Source organism: Urocitellus parryii, chromosome 4, assembly GCF_045843805.1.
Source record: "Urocitellus parryii isolate mUroPar1 chromosome 4, mUroPar1.hap1, whole genome shotgun sequence".
In the NCBI taxonomy this organism is placed as follows: domain Eukaryota; kingdom Metazoa; phylum Chordata; class Mammalia; order Rodentia; family Sciuridae; genus Urocitellus; species Urocitellus parryii.
In genome coordinates, this window is record NC_135534.1 from 91320967 (window position 1) to 91340141 (window position 19175).

The 19175-nt window shown below is 37.4% G+C and overlaps 1 protein-coding gene across 4 annotated transcripts in view; it reads right to left on the reverse strand.

Annotated features, from left to right (window-relative positions):
- The window catches only part of Dcun1d5 (defective in cullin neddylation 1 domain containing 5), a 38510-nt gene extending 33231 nt beyond the window's left edge, over positions 1–5279 (reverse strand). For 2 of the 4 annotated variants that reach the window (XM_026392483.2, XM_026392482.2), the window contains exons 1-2: positions 4891–5279; positions 2798–2889 (exon numbers count right to left, since the gene is read on the reverse strand). In XM_026392483.2, coding sequence (XP_026248268.1) covers positions 2798–2889; positions 4891–4976 — 178 coding nt within the window. In that variant the 5' untranslated portion in view covers positions 4977–5279. The other 2 variants (XM_026392487.2, XM_026392484.2) reach the window with 2 other exon arrangements.
- Between the last annotated feature and the right edge of the window lie 13896 nt (positions 5280–19175).

Below are 19175 nucleotides of genomic sequence, written 5' to 3' on the forward strand. Positions count from 1 at the left end.
CTTCAAAACTTAGGGAGACCCTGTTTCAATATAAAAAGGCTGGAGATGTGGCTCAGTGGCAAAGTGCCCCTGGATTCAATCCCTAACACTGCAAGCAATAAATAAATAAATATCATTCAGGAGTAAAAAGGTTTTGCTTACAGGCAAAACCACCAAGTTAATCACAAGTGACCTATAATTCTATAGTAACACATTGTGGGATATTTTTAAAACTAGGAGAAAAACATCTTTAACTCTTTGATTTTTTTTTTTTTTAAATAATGAAGAAATGTTTCCAGGTGTATGTGCAGTGCTTAATACCATACCCATAATAGAATCTCAGGACAAAATAATGTGCTCAGTGACACAGCACTTTCATCATGAGCTATGTAGATTAATTTTGGAACAACATTATTAAAAAGCTACAACCAATAAATCTAATGCTGTAATGCTATTACTGTTTTAACAGTAATAGCAAAAATATACTGAGTTCTGACTATATACCAGGTACTATGCTAAGGGCTTTATAAGATATTATACTAATAGGCACAACCACTGTCTCCACTTTAATGAGGGACAGACGCATTTAAACACAAAACAATGACTGTTTGGCAATTGGTTCTTTCCTATCAAGCAATTTTCTGCCCAAAGTATCCACAGAGAGCCCTCCCCTAATCTGTGTCTCTGAAAGTCCATCCAACTCTTCTTTACTCTATTTATGAAGCTCCCTATATTTATTATTTTCATAATATTCCAAAATCTATAATTATCTTGCCTATATGCTTGTTTACTATCTTCTTCACTAGAAGCCAAGTCCCATGAAGACAGGGATCATGTCTGACTTCTTTACTCTTATATCTCCAGCACTTTGCACAGTGCCTGACTCACCAACAAGTGCTGGATAAATACTGAATGAATGACAGAAAATAAATTAACCAAGAGTACTCATATTTTTTATAAAAGTGAAAATTAATTACCATGTACACAGTCATGTACATATTTAAATAAAAATATTAGCCCTGTGCAATGGCACACACCTATAATCCTAGCAGCCCAGGAAGCTGAGACAGGAGGATAGCAAGTTCAAAGCAAGCCTCAGCAATTTATTGAGCCCCTAAGCAACTCAGTTAGACCCTGATTCTAAATAAAATACAAAAAGGGCTAAGGATGTCACTCAGTGATTAAGCGCCCCTGGGTTCAATCTCTGGTACCCCGCCCCCCAAAAAAATTTATATATCTAGGAATAGTAGTTAAAACCATTGTCTCTAGTGTCACAACAACCATGGTTTGACTCCTTGCTCTTGTTACTATATATCTAGGGCAAATTACTTAATCTAAGCCTGTTTTCTCAATCATAAAATGAATATTACACCATCTACTTAACAGAATGGTTATATGAAAAAATAATATATATATAGCACAATTCCTGTAATAATGACAGCAATTATTTTATTGGCAATTAAAAAATGCTAATAAGGGAATACATGTTTAATTAGAATTTTATGATACCCAGGAAAGTCCTAAAAAGAGGTAAATTCAAGCAAACATTAAAGAAAAAAAGTGCTAATTATTTTTATAATAAGAAGAGTGAACTTTTGATTCTATATCCTGCATACCAATAAAACTGGCATTTTGAATAATGGGTCAACATCTTAAATGGAGGTCAGTAAGAAAATGAATTCCCTTCATTTAAATTGGGTTAGTGGTTGCCTTGGGATGCCAGTAATAGGTTTTTTTTCTGGTCTAGAATGATTCTGTTCTGCTACTAAACAATTTTAAATTATACTTTTGGGATCACCTCACTGATCCCAACAGTTATGTTGCTGTCCCCTTTTTAAAATAGTCTCACTTTCCATACAGTTAGCCTAAACTTTATTTCAAGTTCAAAGCACATTTTAGAACTTAACATGGATTAGCACTAAATAAACTACATACACACTTTTAAACAAAGATTTTGAGAATGTCATTGATAAAAGAGAAGGGAAAAAAATAAGAAAGCAGGTAAGAAAAAGAGGGAAAAGGAAAAACAAAACCAAGTTTTTAGAGTTAATAACTCCAAAAGAGCAAAACTTCTTTAAGGGGCTTACAAAAACGTTAGTAACAAATGGGAAACAATTATTCTTTTTCATTTACTTGCTTAACTCTTCAGCCTCATCTATGGCTGGTTTTGACTTTTACCTATATCCTAGGCTTAGAATTTTTCAGCTGTTTATACGATTTAGCTGAGGTTAGTTAGCTCTTCCAAGAAGACTACCCTGACACTTCCAAAGCTGGGTTATGCATTGCTCCTATGAATTCTCACAATGTGTCTTCCTAATACAATATTTATCACAATGTAATAACATGAATCTATTTACTTTCCTATTTTATCTCTAATAGAAGTATATGACCAAATAACAATCATGAAAGGGTAAATGTTTTGTGTAATAATGGTTCAAATCTTTTCCTGTTTCCCCTAAAGTCTCAGAAAATGTTAAATTCACAAAAATTTCCAAAAAAGAAAAAAATTTACTACATATTTGTTTCCCATAATACTACTGTAGCCAAAGGACGTAAATAAGTGAATCTCTGTTTACACATTAACAGTAAATGAGTTTCTCCTCTCCTGATGTATACTGAATACATATCTAAAGAAATACCAGCTGAAAGTGGCTCCAAATTCTTAACTAATCCACAATCCTTGGTTTTGACCCTGATCCTATCACACAGCACTAAAACAAGGCAGGCCTGAAAAAATAATTTGTTAAATGAATAAACCAAAAGGAAATAAATTTTTTTAATGCATATGACTGATATCTTCTTACATTAATTTCATTACCTGCATACTCATAAAACCAAGCCAGGCACTTCTTGCTTGAAAAATGTTCCTCTCCACTTATTAGTCTAGCAGGGGGTTGGGATCTGCAATAGCTTAGAAAACACACAAATGCCTAAGATTTTTATCAAGTCTCAACTCTTAATGAAAAACTAAGTTCAATAAGAACTACTTCAGTTCAAACAAAGTTTTGTTTTTTAAGTTGGCATTATAGGGAAAAAATGGAGTTAAGTATTTGCAATTTGAAACAGTAGTCTATACATTAGATTTCTGTCTAACAAAACCCAATTGCTTCTTTGTTTACTATCAAATTCCAAAAATACCAACTAAAATTATTTCCCAGATTTCAAGACTAAGCAGAAGTTCAAACTAAGTGTCAATGTAAGACTGAGAAAGTAAAATCTTTATTATAATTCCACTGATTTCCATTGAAACTGTGCATAACATATATATTTCAAAATCTTACAAAGTATATATTTCAAAATAAATGATTACATTAAAAATTTTCATGTATCATCTTTCAAACTTAAGATTTTTAAAAGATGATTTAGAACCTAAAAGTGTATTAAATTCCAGATTAAAAAAACACACACAACAAAACCTCTACAAATTAATAATCAAAAATAGTCCAAATAATTGGGCCAAAGCTACTTAGTCATATTTCTCACAAAATCATTAAAAGTTGGGAAGTTAAAAAATGGCCTCTAGGATTTAACAAACCAAGGAATTCAAATAATTACACTACCACAATGATATGGAAACACTGGAATTTCTGCAATTGAATAATGTAATGTAAAATAGGAATATCATATTTTAAAATTTTAATTGATAAAACAAAGTATCACTTGATTTCTATTTCTGTCTGCCTAGCTACTTTAATGTTTAAATAATTTTGATACATTACACACTTAAGATGGCCACAGGTTACAATGATAAAAACTAATTTGCCTATGTTTCATAAAAATATGCTAGTAACCACTTCAAATCCTAATGTTAGCTACCAAGGGATATAAGAAAATTGTATCATAAATTAACAGCCAAAAGAAAAAATACAGGGTTCCTTAGGCTTCTTTGCCAAAGCACAGTAATGAAGGAAAAAAAGTGAATTATAAAAAGGAAGATGTAGACTATACAAGTCACCTCCCTTACATTTTAAGCAGTAGATCTCTCATTAAAGAGCACTCTATTTTTTTCCTTACAACCCTAGCTAGTCTTGTTTTAATGGTAACATCTGAAGTTGATGTTGAAAAGCATCAATCATTGAGACAAGTATACCATATGAGATGGGGGGAAGACAAAAACTCACTTTCTCACACCTAAACTGCAATGATCTTTTGCAGCATAGAAGGTTTCTGTGATGACTGAATGATATGAAAGGGGCCAAAAAGCTATTTTTATAGTTCTGCTTTGTCTTTTTTTTCCTCAAAGAAAATACTGAGTATAATCTCTCCAAAATTATTAGTATATATACTGAGAATTAACAACGTGCTGAATGCTCTAGAAAACAAAAAGCATGCAGGGCCTTCCCAACACTGCACACAGGGAATTGGCTTCCCAACTATACTTCCCAAAACTGGGGCTCTTTCAATTAAACAAGGCCTCCAGCTGGGATGGTTCAGATTAGTCCACTCCAAATACTAAAAATTTGGAGGCCAATTACAGAAGTTTTTCCTTTTTTCCATTTCCAAAGCAGTTCTCAAGATTCCTTATGCTCTCTCTCCTTTCTTCAGGCTCTACAAAGAAATTCTAGGTTTGACCTTTTAGGTTGGGGAGAAAAGACGAGAAAGGAATTAAGGGAGTAGAAAGTCGAAAAGAGTGCAATTTATCTATGCAAGTGTTTCCCCACCCATTCTGCGGGCACGTAGACTAATGAAGGGCGACTCTTCTGGTCCCTCCTTAAACGCCAGAGCACACGCACACTAGCGACCACGAGGTCGGGCTCGGAGACTGGGGGGTTCTAGACCTACCGCCTAATTTGATTAGAGGGGTCTCACCTCTCTCCACTTGAGGCCTGGAGGCTGGGCCCAACTCCTTCTCCTCCAGCTGTCCTGCAAAGGAGGAAGGAGGAAAGACTGAAAGGTGGGGGGAGGTGGTACCTGGAGATTTTACACTTTTTGAGGCCTCCGTCTTCCGCTACTGCCGTTGCCACCCCAGAGGATTTTCTCTTCTTCTTCACTGGCATCTTCCGCCCTCCCCGGCAGGGTGGGCTGGGGGGCCGGGGAAGGGGGTCGCTGTCCGCTGGAGGCCCCTCAGCGCTGGCACCCAGTTCCCAGAGACAGCAGCAAGCGGAGGGACACAGTCACCTGCCCGCACCGGCGCGGCCCAGCCGCTGCCCGTTCGCACGTCTCCTCCTCGTCTTTCTTTGCCTAGGACAGAGGTAGCTCCTCGCCTGTGAACACTGCGGCTCGGTCTCACCAGGAGGAGAAAACGCGAACAGCGCGGCACCTACACTAGTCACGGACAGCAAGCAGCTCAATCTGACCCGGATGAGAATTGCCCGGGACCGGAAGTGACGCAAGTGCAGAGCCGGGCGACGCGATGGGCGTGGCTTCTGTTGGTCCAGGCTTGCCTTACACCAAGCCGAGAGGGACCTGCCCTGGGCGGGTGGAGAAATGTAGTCAAAATTCCGTGTTTTGTCCAAGGTATCCTGACTGTTCTAATGAAGATTACACCCTGCGCCAGAGCTGATAGTCACTACCAATAAATGTTTCGTGAAACCACTAATATTCTGCAGTTGACGTTCAAAATAACTTGGTAGACTAATCTGAGCTCTAAATGGTAACCTCACAATTAAATGTTCCCACCCCTTAAATGTGCTAGTGCCCTGCATGCTTTCTTTATGGGCCTAAGATCAGCTTCCTTCTCCGCCATCCCCACTTTACCACTTCTGCTTATTACTTTCTCCTGTATTAAAACAGCTCTGCCGTTTTTATTTCTACTAATAATGCACCTCTCAGGTAAGAGTCAGTAGGTACCCACTGACAATAAAAATTGGGGGAACAGTTCTAAGGGCCTCTCCCTAAACCTTGTTACCCCAAACAAACTAATCACTCGAACTCCAGTAGAAATATTTGTAATTAAAATTGTAAATTTTGTGTGTAGAAATTATCTAGTCAAAAAATCATTAGTCAATATTTTCGTAAAATCCCCTCTAAAACAACTGTAATGACAGAGGAATAAAAATGTCTTTATATTCAATAACAGTCGTTATGGTTCATTAGCACCACAATCTGGCTAATCAGAATATCATATTTCTTTAGTTCTATGAATCCATTCAGGATAGATGCTTAGCTCAAGTCAGGGTAATAAGTGCTAAGGACATGAAACTGAGCTATTTCTTTCCTGTGAACTAGAACCTGAGAAACTGTTGGGAATGAAACCAAAATTCAGAAAAGACCAAAATCAAGCAGAAGACAGAAAAACCAAGATACGATTATGTGATATCAGTCCCAAGTCCATGATATGCCCTGGAATTGTCAGTTATGAGAGTCAATAAATTTCACCAATTTGCATATGTAGTTACCGAAATGATGTTTAAAGCCTTTAATCCTTCAACTCAGTTGAAATGCATGAGACTAACAAATCTCAATCAGATCAAGTCTCTAAATAGAACTACTTTCTTCAGAAAGTAGAGGACAGGAGCATCAGCAAAATCTAGAGTACAAGTGACCCAGATTCTTCAGCAAATTATTAGGAAGAGAGAAAAGAGAAGGAATTTAGAAGTGATTTCTAAAAAAAGAGTTGTTGTTTTGATAGAGCCAGGGTTTTAACCCAGGGCGTTATACATGGTAGGCAAGTACTGGACTACTGTATAGTTCTAATCTAGATCATTTCAGTGTGGTTCTTATTTGACTTGTGATTCAAGCAATTTAAACAATACTATAACAATTATGGGAAAATCAGAAATTTTAAAACTACCAGATATTTGAGAAAATGTAGAACGTGGAAAACTTATCTATAGCATATCAGTAATTCCTGGGACCTGAAATAAAGTGGAGTTGTGGGGGAGAAAACTGACTGCAAAAGAATGCAAGGGAACTTTTTAGATAATAGACACATTCTATGTGTTGAATTAATTGGTAGCAAATATACTTCTCAAAATTCGTTGACTCATACACTTAAAAATAGATGTTCTTGCTGGGCATGGTGGCACATGTTTGTAATCCCAGCTGCTCTCAGGAGGCTGAGTTAGGAGGATCACAAGTTCAGTCAGCCTCAGCAACTTGGCAAAGCCCTAAGCAATTTAGCAAGACCCTGTCTCAAAAAAATTTTTAAAAGAACTGGGAATGTGGCTCAGTTAAGTGCCTCTGGGCTCAATCCCCGATACCAAAAACAAAACAACAACAGCAAATATGTATGTATATTATATATATATATATATATAATATACATACACACACATATATATATACATATATATCCTTAATTGTAAGAATATTATTTCTCAATAATTTTATATCAAATGAACAAATTCAAACAACACAAAATAAAACAAATAATAATTACAAAATGCTATTAGAAAAAGCAAAGTTATTTCTTCAAGAAATTAGCTGCAAAAGCTAAAGAACCCTTTTCCCCAATAAGGACAAAGGAAATGGAATAAAACCCAAAAGATGAAGACAAATAATTTAAGAGGACCAGAGGATAAAGTTCAAAGAATCTCATTCCAGATAATGAGTCATGGCCTAATCGAAGGATAAGGAACTTCATAATGCATATGGAGCAGGATACAAGCACTGTTATAGACCAGGACTATTATACATCTTTTATTATTTTCTAAACTGGATTTTTTACTGTTGTTACCATGTACTTTTCCATCATTATATATTGAGTAAGAGTGGAGAGAAGATCATATTCTCTTAAATTCATCATATTCTCTTAAGTTCGTAAGTTGTTAAACCATATAGAATCACTTTTAGACCTAAGAAGATCCTGACCTATCTGGAGATTCTAGTCATTGAGCTAAACTCAGTAACTCGATAGGAGATTACTTGCATCCATAGAATTCTTTGGAAAAAAAGAAAAAATGCTGGATTTATATGGTATACATTCAGTAGATGTATAATTCAAATAACATTTAATGACAATTTAAACCAGAAACTTCTGGCGCAAAGAATATAAGGCTGACATGACTCCTGCATTCACAGAGTTGGACAGTCTGGAAGGGAAAATGTATACAACCTATCTAAGATATTTTATGAATAAATAATAAGATCAGCTGGATATGGTGGCAGATGCCTGTAATCCCAGCAACTCAGGAGACTGAGGCAGAAGGATTGAAAGTTTGAGGTTAGCTTCAGCAACTTTATGAGACCCTCAGCAACTTCATGAGTTGTCTCAAAAACAAACTCAGGATGATGATATAGTTCAGTAGTAAAGTGCCCCTGGGCTCAATCCCCAATACCAAGAAAAAATAAATAGGATGTTTGTCAGTAATATCATGGGGATGGCAATTTCCAGGGTTCATATAGAACATTCATACCCACATACTTCTTCATTGCCTTCTCTGGTCAGTACCTACAACCACAATAATACCTCCATTTCTTTTTTGGAGGGGGCAGGGCAAGTACCAGGAATTAAATTCATGGGCACTCAGCCACATCCCCAGCCCTATTTTGTATTTTATTTAGAGACAGGATCTCACTGAGTTGCTTAGCGCCTCGCTTTTGCTGAGGCTGGCTTTGAACTTCTGGTCCTCCTGCCCCAGCCTCCGGAGCTGCTGCGATTACAGGCATGCTCCACCACCTCAGCTCATACCTCCATTCTTAAAAGTTTGGTCTATATCATCTCAATTACTCTTATAAAAAAATGGGTATATTGATACCTCTCTACCCGTGAGGAATGTAGAAATGCCTATTTATGTGGTCTTACTTTTTTCTGATGCTTAGCAACACATGGATATCCCATGATTTTTTACCAAAAGTACTACAATGGAAAAAAAAAAACTATGAAAGAATACTTTGGTTGTTATGCAGGAAATTTTTAAGTGAAAGTACTGAGGAGAGGAAATAATGAAATATTTACCTTAAGCAGAAACATGTGTTCTGGTTTCAGATCCAAAGAAGATCAGTAACTTTAGGAAAGTTATATGACTTTATTCTTCATCTTATCCTATATAAAAAGATGTAAATAAAAAAACAGGCTGTGATTGTGGCTCAGTGGTGCTCTCACTTTACATGTGAGAGGTAGTGGGTTTGATTCTCAGCACCACATTAAAAAAAAAAAACAAATAAAATAAAGGTATTGTGCCTGTCTACAACTAAAAAAAAAATTTGTTTAAAAAACCATAATACCCATCTGTAATGACAATGGACATAATACTTAGCTGAACAGGAAAATAGGCAAAAGGGCTGATACATAGTTCCATTATCCATTTAGCATTTGTATTTATAGAACAAAGTCATGAAAAAGATCTTTAAAAATAGACATATCTGTATCGAGGTAGCCAAAAATAGGACCTAAGATGTGTTAATTTATATGTTCTGTACATAGTTTATTTTTTTCTTAACACCTCTTTAGTAGGATTTTTGCAATTACCAAAAAAGCAAGCAATGCAGACATTAAGTGATTTATGGGATGCCAAGTATTATTGTGGTCCTGGAACTATATTAGCCTTTGCATACATTAACGATAATTTTCAAAACAACTTTGAAAAATTTTATGAAACATTTCCATACACATAAACCCATAGGATGTTGACTCTGGGAACTATGGGGACATTCTGTAATATCATTGCAGTGTTTTAAAAAATCTAAAATTTAAAAATTATTTAAAAAGTATTTTGAACATAATAAAATTGCAAAAATAGTGAAGTACAGGAAGAGTGATAACTCAGGGGATCCTCTTAGATTGGATGCCCTTGGAAAGATCAGAATTCACAAAATTTTGTACTGGGTAATACAGGCAGAAAGCAATGTCTTAGGTATCAGATGGATAAGAATGGAACAATTTGGACTTAAAACCCAGCCAGGAAGACTAAGAACAAGTGCTGAAGAGGGAAATAATATTAACCAGAACACTTGATTTGCTTTCTAGTATGTAAATATGTACCTAAAATAAAGAAAATTAGTCCACGGACTAATGTTACTGTCAGAAGTATGTTGTTGTCATGACTTACTGCATAGAATTCTCTCTCTCTCTCTCTCTCTCTCTCTCTCTCTCTCTCTCTCTCTCTCTCTTTGGTTGGTTCAAGTGTTAGAGAAGACCAAAAGTAAATGCAGGCAGTTTGTGTTTGGTGTGTGCTTATAGAATTTTATAACTTGGCCTTTGCTACATGGATGTTGTTGTATTTTTTTCACACCATATATTTCTCAAACTTACTGTTGGAAAGGTAGCATAATAGGATTTCTTAAGATGAGAACAACCATTACCTTTTTAACTCTGCTACATTTATAAAACATTTAACCATTTTATGACTCAATTTTGCTGTCTATAAGGTAAAATAACAATATCTGCCTCATCTGGATAGCAAAGATTGTGTTATTGAAAAAAGAAAAAAATATGACAGTATTATCAAAATGGCTCTAGGGTACACAATTATGTATTGGGGCTTTTAGAGTATACCCAGCAAAATGAATTCTAACTTAGCAAGTTGTCTTATTTATTTAATCTACAGAATCAAAGGAAGAAGTTGTAAGGAGGCATATAAAAGAAGTGACTTATCTTAGGTTCTGTCTCCATCCAAATTCTAGTAATGAGGGAAAATTCATATCCCTACCACCCTTTTGAATGTAACCAACTCTATCCTTAGGTTTGGAAATCTTAACTTTTTTCCTAGCCGCTGAAAATAGAGCAGTTTCAATGGAACTCAACATATTCTTGAGCCATGGTTCTACATCACTTCTTTAGAAAATTCACAGGTGACATGTGGGCCATTAACTGAGCACCATTGGTGAAAACTGTCAGCACAGAGAAGATCAGTTCATATGACTCTTCAGCAAAGGAAGAGAAGCAATGATCCTTAAATAATCTGCCACTTAGTTGGCACCTGCTTTCCTCTAATCACTGGCACTGATAATGGGTTAGGTATCTCTTGATGCTGATTCTGTTCCTAATTACGTGTTCTTCAGAGAACTCTTTCCAAGTTCCATCCTTATGCAACTCTTAAATCCTTAGCTAAGATTAGCTTTAAATGTTATAGCATTCATTCTGTCCTCTGTTTCTTTCAGGAACTGGGCCTTTAATTTCCAAGAAACTTCTTGTCTCTCAAGATAACATGGCTCATAAGAATCAAAGGTTTTGAGCTGGGTGTGGTGGCATAGGCCTGTAATCCCAGTGACTCAGGGCTCTGAGGTAGAAGGATCATGAGTTCAAAGCCAACCTAAGCAACTTAGTGAGGCACTTAGCAACTCAGCAAGATACAGTCTCTAAATAAAATGCAAAAAATGGCTGGGGACCCAGGGTCTCAGTGGTTAAAGGTCCCTGGGTTCAATCCACAGTACCAAAAACAAAAACAAAAACAAACAAACAAACAAAAAACAATAAAAGGTTCTGGCTTTTAATAGCATGTTTTCATGTAACAAAGTTAAATCAACTTTATTTCTTTCCGTTTTTGATCATACAATTATAATTCTTCTTGGAACAATAAGAATGACACTACTACAGTCATGAGCAAGAAATTGCAGGGAAAAAAACCACAAAAAAATTCTTTCAAGATATTATTTCCTACAGGCTGAAAAACCAGAGAATTCTTAGACAACCTGCATTGAACTCTTCCACATTCCATATGTGACTAAGACTTCCATCTGCACATTCTCCGGTTATAACCTACACTTAGAACCAATTGCATAATTTGAGAGACCCAGAGTCAAATGACATTGTAGACCCTTTAGTAAAACCTTAATGCTCTATGAGACAGAAAAGCATTAAAACAGGTGAAGGGGGGCTTTCTATGCATGTGGCCCTATGAGACTTGTTTTAGTCAGCTTTTTCACTGCTGTGACAAAAAATAAGGAGGAAAAGATAATTTGGGGCTCATAATTTCAGAGGTCTGATTCACAGACTGCCAACTACATTGCTCTGAGTCTAAGGGGAGGCAGAACATCATGGTGGAAGGGCATGGCAGAGGAAAGCAGCTCAGGACAACACACCAGGAAGCAGAGACTCCCTCACCAGGACGAAGTATATATGCAAAGGTGTTCCCCAATGACATAACTTCTCCAGACACACTCTACCTGCCTACAATTACCACCCAGTTCATCCCTAACAGCAGATGAATGTATTGATTAGGTTAAGACTCTCATAATCTAATCATTTCATTCTCAGTTTTCTTGCATTGCATCACACATCAGCTTTTGAGGAACACCTAATATCTAAACCATACCATAACAAGACAGCACAGGTTGCATGTGCATGAGGCCTGCTCTGCATATACTTTAAAAGCAAATCAAGGCCTGATTGTTCATTTCATGGAGCACCAGTTTTGTTTTTGTTTTTAGGACAGCCAGGCTTTTTATTTATTCTTATGTGGTGCTGAGGATGGAACCTAGGACCTCAGGATCGAACTTAGGACCCCGCACATGCTAGGTAACTGCTCTACCACTGAGCCACAACCCCAGCCCCTGGAGCACCAGGTTTGTAAAGTACACTCTATCAGAGAGTACTGTGTGTTGACTAATGTCATTATTTCTCATTCTAGTGTATACAATTAGATTACATTTCTTCTTTGTAGTCAGAAATTACCTCTTGAGGTTCTAACTTTCTTGCATAAGACTTCACACTTTATCTGTCAATGAACCAAATTCAAATAATTCATAGTCCAAGGAGATAATGGAGCCACAACATAGAAGAGGAAGATTCCTGAATAATCACATGGAAGACTCGTTGCCAAATACCACTTTATTGAACTCTGAAATAAAATTCTTCAGTTATGCTGCTGAAATCTTGTAGTGGTTTATTGTAACATTTGCTATGCCTTGTTTGTGTCTGTCAGGGCTAGGATATGCTATAATAACAAACCACACCAAAATCTTAAATATCTCATGTTTTAGTCCATTAATGCTGCTATAACAGAATACCAGAGACCTATTAATTTATAAAGAAACTTTTTTTTTATGTTTTTGGAAGTTAGGTGATTTAAAATTAAGAGTCTCACATCTGGCAAGACTGCATCATGCCATGGTGGATGGTGGACACACAAGAGCAAGAGAGCAAGAGGAGTGCTAAATTTGCTTTTTAAAACTCACTGTAGTGATAACATTAATCTATTCATTAGAGCAAAGCCCTAATGACCTAATCATCTCTTAGTAGGCTCAACCTCCTGACACTTGCTTTGGAGATTAAATTTCCAGCACATGAACTTTGGGAAAGCATTCAAACCATAGCACCTATCATAACAAAAATTTATTCCTTACTTACAGTAGTTTATCAAGAAGACTACTCATATAGATAGCCTGGTAAAAACTTCATCTTGACTTATACTTTCATGATTATCATGGCAGTGAAAAAGAGCTGTGGTTAATCATACTGAAAGAAAAGTGAACACAACACTCAGAGTAACCAAGAGATCTTTATTGCAGCAGTGCAACAGAGGAGAAGAGAGAGAAAGAGAAAGAGAGAGAGAGAGAGAGAGAGAGAGAGAGAGAGAGAGAGGGGGGAAGCGTGCGCAAGAGAGATAGAGAAAGCAAGAGAGAGAGGGGCCGGCAGGAGGGAGCTTTTATAGCCCAAATCTAATGAGGTCTCTAGGTCTGCAAGCTGCCTTGTTGGTACAAGGGGGGTTACGTGTTCGGCCTTGAGCAGGGGGTTGAGTGTTCAGCCTTGAGCGGGGGCTTGGGGGTTTGGGCTTGAAGCAAATAGTTGATAAAGAATCAGAGGGTTTGAGAGACCAGGTCATCCTGCAGCTAACTTTGTTTGGCTTGCCCTGCAGACAGCTTACTCAGCCTGTCCTGCACCTAACATTCCTCCCTTTTTGTTTTTCTAAGTGACATGGGGGACGGGAGTAAAGTCCTCTGGCTACTTCCTGCTTAATGGTGGGCAGTGTTGGGCCTAGAAGGGGAAGCGGAGGAATGTTGGGGGGGGGAACAGGTCTGAGAACACCAGGGCAGCCAAAAATAACACTCAGTGGCTATAGATAACTACTTTGGTAGGGGTAAAGTCCATAAAAGTTCCTTGAAGCCATAGGTTATCAACGGCATCAAACCATTTCTGAGCGGAGGAGATCTTTGGTATCAGTCATTGGTCTTGTTGTAGGGACTCTAGGAAGCATTGAAGTGGCTTGGTTGAATCCAGTAATGTTAAGGGTGACAGCCTGATTGCAGCCAGTGGAAAGACAATCACCTTGACCCATAAACTGAGAGTGGGTGGTGTCATCCTGGTGTCATGTCGCTTGGATGCTAAAGCGCCATCTGTGGTTGGGATAGAAATTTGAGAGAGATTAATGATTTGTAAAAGAAGACGAGGGTTGGCTAGAAATTTTGAGTTTGGTGGGCGTGGTGGAAGTCCAGGACCGGACATTTGGAACAAGTGCCTTTTTAAGGTGGGAGACATGGTACCAGAGAGAGTGTCTAAATGCTTGATTACCATTGGGGTAGTAAGTATGACTGTATGGGTTTCTGTCCAGTGAGTTTCCAATGATTGAGAATGAAGTTCCTGAAGTAAGACTGAGTCACCCAGTTGAAGAGGGTCCAATTCAGTTTGTGGTTGTGCTGGGATTGAGGTAATGAATGGTGCAGGAAGGCACTGGTCTGCATGTTCCCTTAGAAGTTTGCGTAGAATTGTGAGATAGGACAGGTAGGACACAGGGGAGGAGGAGTGATTGGAAAGCATTGGGTGGTTAAGAAAGGGCACTCATAGAATTGTTCAAAGGGGCTAAAGCCTGAGGGGGCTCTTGGGGCTGCCTGAACTCAGGTGAGGGCCAACGGTAGGAGACTGGGCCAGAAAAGCCTGAGTTCAAGCAAGTTTAGTGAGATGATCCTTGAGAATGCTATTAAGCCTCTCAACCTTTCCCGAGGACTGGGGTTGGTGGGGGATGTGGAGCCTCCAAGTGATGTTGAGGCCTTTGGAGACTAGTTGAAAAACCTGAGAAGTGAAGGCGGGACTGTTGTCTGACTGGATGGAGGCAGGAAGTCTGAACCTGGGAATGATCCCCTCAATGAGGATGGAGGCAAGTGTCAGCAATTTCCCTGGATGTAGGGAAAGCATCTATCCAATCTGAAAAAGTATTAACCAAAGTAAGTAGGTAGCGAAGCTTTTTGTGCCTAGGCACATGAGTGAAGTTGATCTATCAGTCTTTGCCTGGCTAGTGGCTCCTCATCTGATGCCTGGGGAGTTTAGGTTTGATGCTTCCTTGTAGGGATACTGTAGAGCAGACTGAACAAGTAGAGTGGACCTGCTGGAGAGTAGCTCTCATTCCTAGGAAGTGAAAGAAGGGTTGTAAAACCTGGAAAAGGGGTTAGGGAGGGTTTTAGGTGGGGGCAGAGTCTCTGGAGCCAGAGGAGTTGGTCATGAGTCATAGGTCTCTGTCTTGGGCATCAGGGGCTGGTAGTCTTAAAGGAGTAATTGATTGACTGGTTGGTGAATTTGTGTATCTGATCTTGCAGGAACTTCTGTAGGCAATTTAATAGACATGGTCCTATTAGGAGAAACATAAAGAGGACTAATAGGGGTCCTGTGAGGGGGAGGAGCCAAGGCCAAACTTGACTGAACATTCCCCATGGAGCCTATTGGCTTAGTTGCTGTTTCCTCTTTTTTAGCTGTTCTTGTCCTTCATTACTCCCAGGAATGACTGTGTTTTGGCTTAACTGTTTGGTAGGTGTTTAAGATCAAGTTGGTCAAAATTGACTTTATTTCTATTTACTGTTAAGAGTCAGCAGAGTTCCCATAGGGGTCACTCGTGGGGGAACTTGAGAGCAGCTTCTTAGTTCTGCTAGTGCCATTGGTGCTAGGATGGGTCCAGGTCTTGCTTGACCATATGGCTTCCCTTGGAAGCATCAGGGATGTCTCCTTTTTCCAATGACCCTCCTATTTACAGCAAGTGCACTGATTGGCTTTTCATTCTCCAGTGGTCTCATTAATCTCCCTGATCAGGAGGTTATGTGGCCCAGAGTTGCAAAGCTCTTTAGAGAAATTCCCTGTTCCCTGGATTCAGACTGACTCAGAGGACCAGAGCCAAATATTGGTTTTCTTGGCCATTTTAATTTAAGTTTAAGTCTTGATCTTAAACATCCAGCAAAGTCAGTTTCACCTTAAATTAAGAGTACTGGGCTTTGCCTGAAGTCTGGCCTACTTTGGAGTCATTCTGACATGTAGTAAGATGGGAGGCACAGCCTTATCTCAGGTAAGCCAGGGCTCTTTATAAATCTTAGGTAAAGTGTTCTAGTATTGAAGTTGATCTTTTTTTTTAAAATAAAGTTTACATATATTGTTGCTTGATGTCACATGAATACTAGCTAACACAATATGATATTACATTTAAATTGTACCCAGTGTATAGAACTTTATATTAATCTTATTGATAACAGGTCCAGTTATAGAACATTAAATTATATAAATTAATCTCCAATATGTTATTTTTATAAGCCTAAAATTACCATGCAACCTTTTGGAGAACATCAGCTTGATATAATGTTTTTTTTTTAAAGCTTCTATCTTAAAGACTTGTATACTTGGAAAAGATGAACACATTTAATATACAAAGAAAAGTAATAGTACCATAATTATATTGATGTTTTTATATTAATCAAGTTTAGCTCTTAAAGAAATAATTACAATATTACAATATTGCAAAATAACAGTTGTTTAACCATAGTTGTATAATGCTTAATTTCTTTAAGATTACTTGCTCAAAAAACTTACATATAAAACCAACGTATATAGACCTTCTTTATCACTTACTTAAACCTATATAGCCAACACATACATTGACTTATAAGGTTCCTGTGTGAGGGGTCAAAATAGCCCACCTCTAAACTATACTTCTTTTTTTTAATATTTATTTTTTTTAGTTTTCGGCAGACACAACATCTCTGTTTGTATGTGGTGCTGAGGATCGAACCCAGGCTGCACACATGCCAGGCGAGCGTGCTACCGCTTGAGCCACATCCCCAGCCCTAAACTATACTCCTTTAGTATAATTTGAGACAGCTACTCAAAGGGGCTATAGACAAAAGAAATAGTTCTGAAAGCTGTCCTTTTATGGGGCAGATTTGTATCTGTTATTGAAGTACAAGACGACAGAAACAGACTTTCTATGAGGCTTACTTTTTCTGCCTTTTCTGGATCCACCTAGAGATTTCCACATGATGTCACATTATTCTGAAAGTCATTACCTGCAAGACTATCTGCAAAATATAACAACCATTAATTGGTGCATTTTTATCCCTTCACACCTTCCTAACTTACATTACCACTTTCTTCCCAGCAGCCTAAAGCCCCTATTTTTTCCTGTATCTCAAAATGCTATTTAGATTTCAACTATCTGGTGTTTTAAGTCTCATATATGGCTCCCAGGTTTCCATAAGTTAATAAATTTTTATGCTTTTTTCCTGTCAATCTGTCTGTTGTGCATTTATTTCATAGACTAAAATTATCAAACCTTCCGAGAGAAAATTCCAATTTCCTTATGTGATATATCATGTAGATGATATATCGATCACTTATATATACATTTCGATGATCAAAGCAAGTCATATAGCCTTACCTATTTTTAAAATAGCTGAGAAGTGCAATCCTATTATGTGCTAGGAAAGAAGAAAGCCAGAAATGTTTGTTAAATGGCAGTAATAAAAAGCACATGAATACAGATGTTGGTGCTTAGAAGGAAGATGCTGCTGTTCAGAAATTTAAAATATGTTGTATGAAATTGGGAGTCATCCAACAAGAAGCAGGGAAACAGAATAGCAGGTTTTTAGCTGGACATTTCATGTGTGCTTTGGTAAAATACTTATAATACTGTCCTCAGTGAAAAGTAGAAGTTAGACCATTAACCTCATGAAGTTCCAACTATGGAGAGCTGTTGAAGGCAGAATGATAGTGTGTTGGTTATAGTTGTCTGCCCTTTGCAAGGTATTAAACGTCATATATAAGCTCAGATAAGAACTGGTTGGTATTCTAGAAAGGACAGGAGGGTACTAATTCTAGAGATCAAAGGCTTTTCAGAGTTCCAGACACTGAGGCCCAAAGTAATAGGAGATAAGACTAAGAAAGAAGTTAGACATGAAAATATCTCTGTTTAAAAAGTGACACAATCCTTCGGCAAAGATCAGTCTATGGATTTTGATCTTTCCATCCAAATCTGTTGTTTGAGATAATCCCAAGATAACCATCAAGTTGAGAAAGAGAGACCTATATCAGAATGCAGACAAATTCCTGAGAACTACATGTAGGAAAGAACCAAAATATCAAAGTTAGCATATAGAAAAAGCAAATACATATGAAAGCCTTAGTTTTTAAGAGAATTATATTGTTAATGAAACCATGAGCCTAGACCAAAAAAGACCAATTTGGGCCTTTAAAAAAATCATCCAACTTCCAGCATTTCCCCAACAAGAAATGCAGATAATTTATCTTCTTAGCTTATGGGTTGCTATACTTTGAGGAGCCACATTTGAACCTAATGGAAAAAACTGTACACCACTTGTAGGTCTTGGATTTCTCTCTTTCTCTAATAAAGAATTCCCCCAAATGTGTCTTCAATGTCTTCACAGCTTCATTACTGACAAGAACACATGATAGGAGTAACTTCTAGTAGATTCAGCAAATTTGTTTCTTAATGATTTAAAGTCTCAAATTTCATATTTGGTTAGCTGTCATTAGGGACTAAAGGTGACAAACCGATGCTTTAAAAATTAGAACTGCAACTGGGCTTCTTTTCCTTTAAATTTATCTTGAGCTATCCTGCTGGGTAATTTGACACTGACAATTTTTTGATGTTCTATTTTCATAGCAACAGGCTGTGATGTCAGAGAGTTATTTTATCACAGAATTTATCTAAAAAAAGATGTTAGGCTGTGAAACAGAAAACTGATTTAATTGCATGTTATTCAACAATCATTTTATATAAATAAAAATGGGAATAGAAATACTCAAAATAACCATTTATGTGAATATTTTTGTTAATAGTTGCCATGGTGTTGAAAGCTTCATCATTTTACATCGATGGATATATATTTTTAAAATGACACTAAAGGGCATTCAGTTATAAGTCAAAGCAAGACTGTTCCCAGCAAATAAAGAAAGTAGCAACTGAAAGTACACATCATCACAGAAGAAAAGAAGCCTTTTGATATGTTTTGAAACTTATACTAAAGGCCTCAACATGGTAGTTTTGCTAGCATACTTCATTATTCTAAAAGGCAAATTTAAAAGCAATGCCCTCTTTATCAGACAATGGAATTTGATGGAGGTGCAACAAATTTTGTTAAGACAGTATCATGTAAGGCAGCTT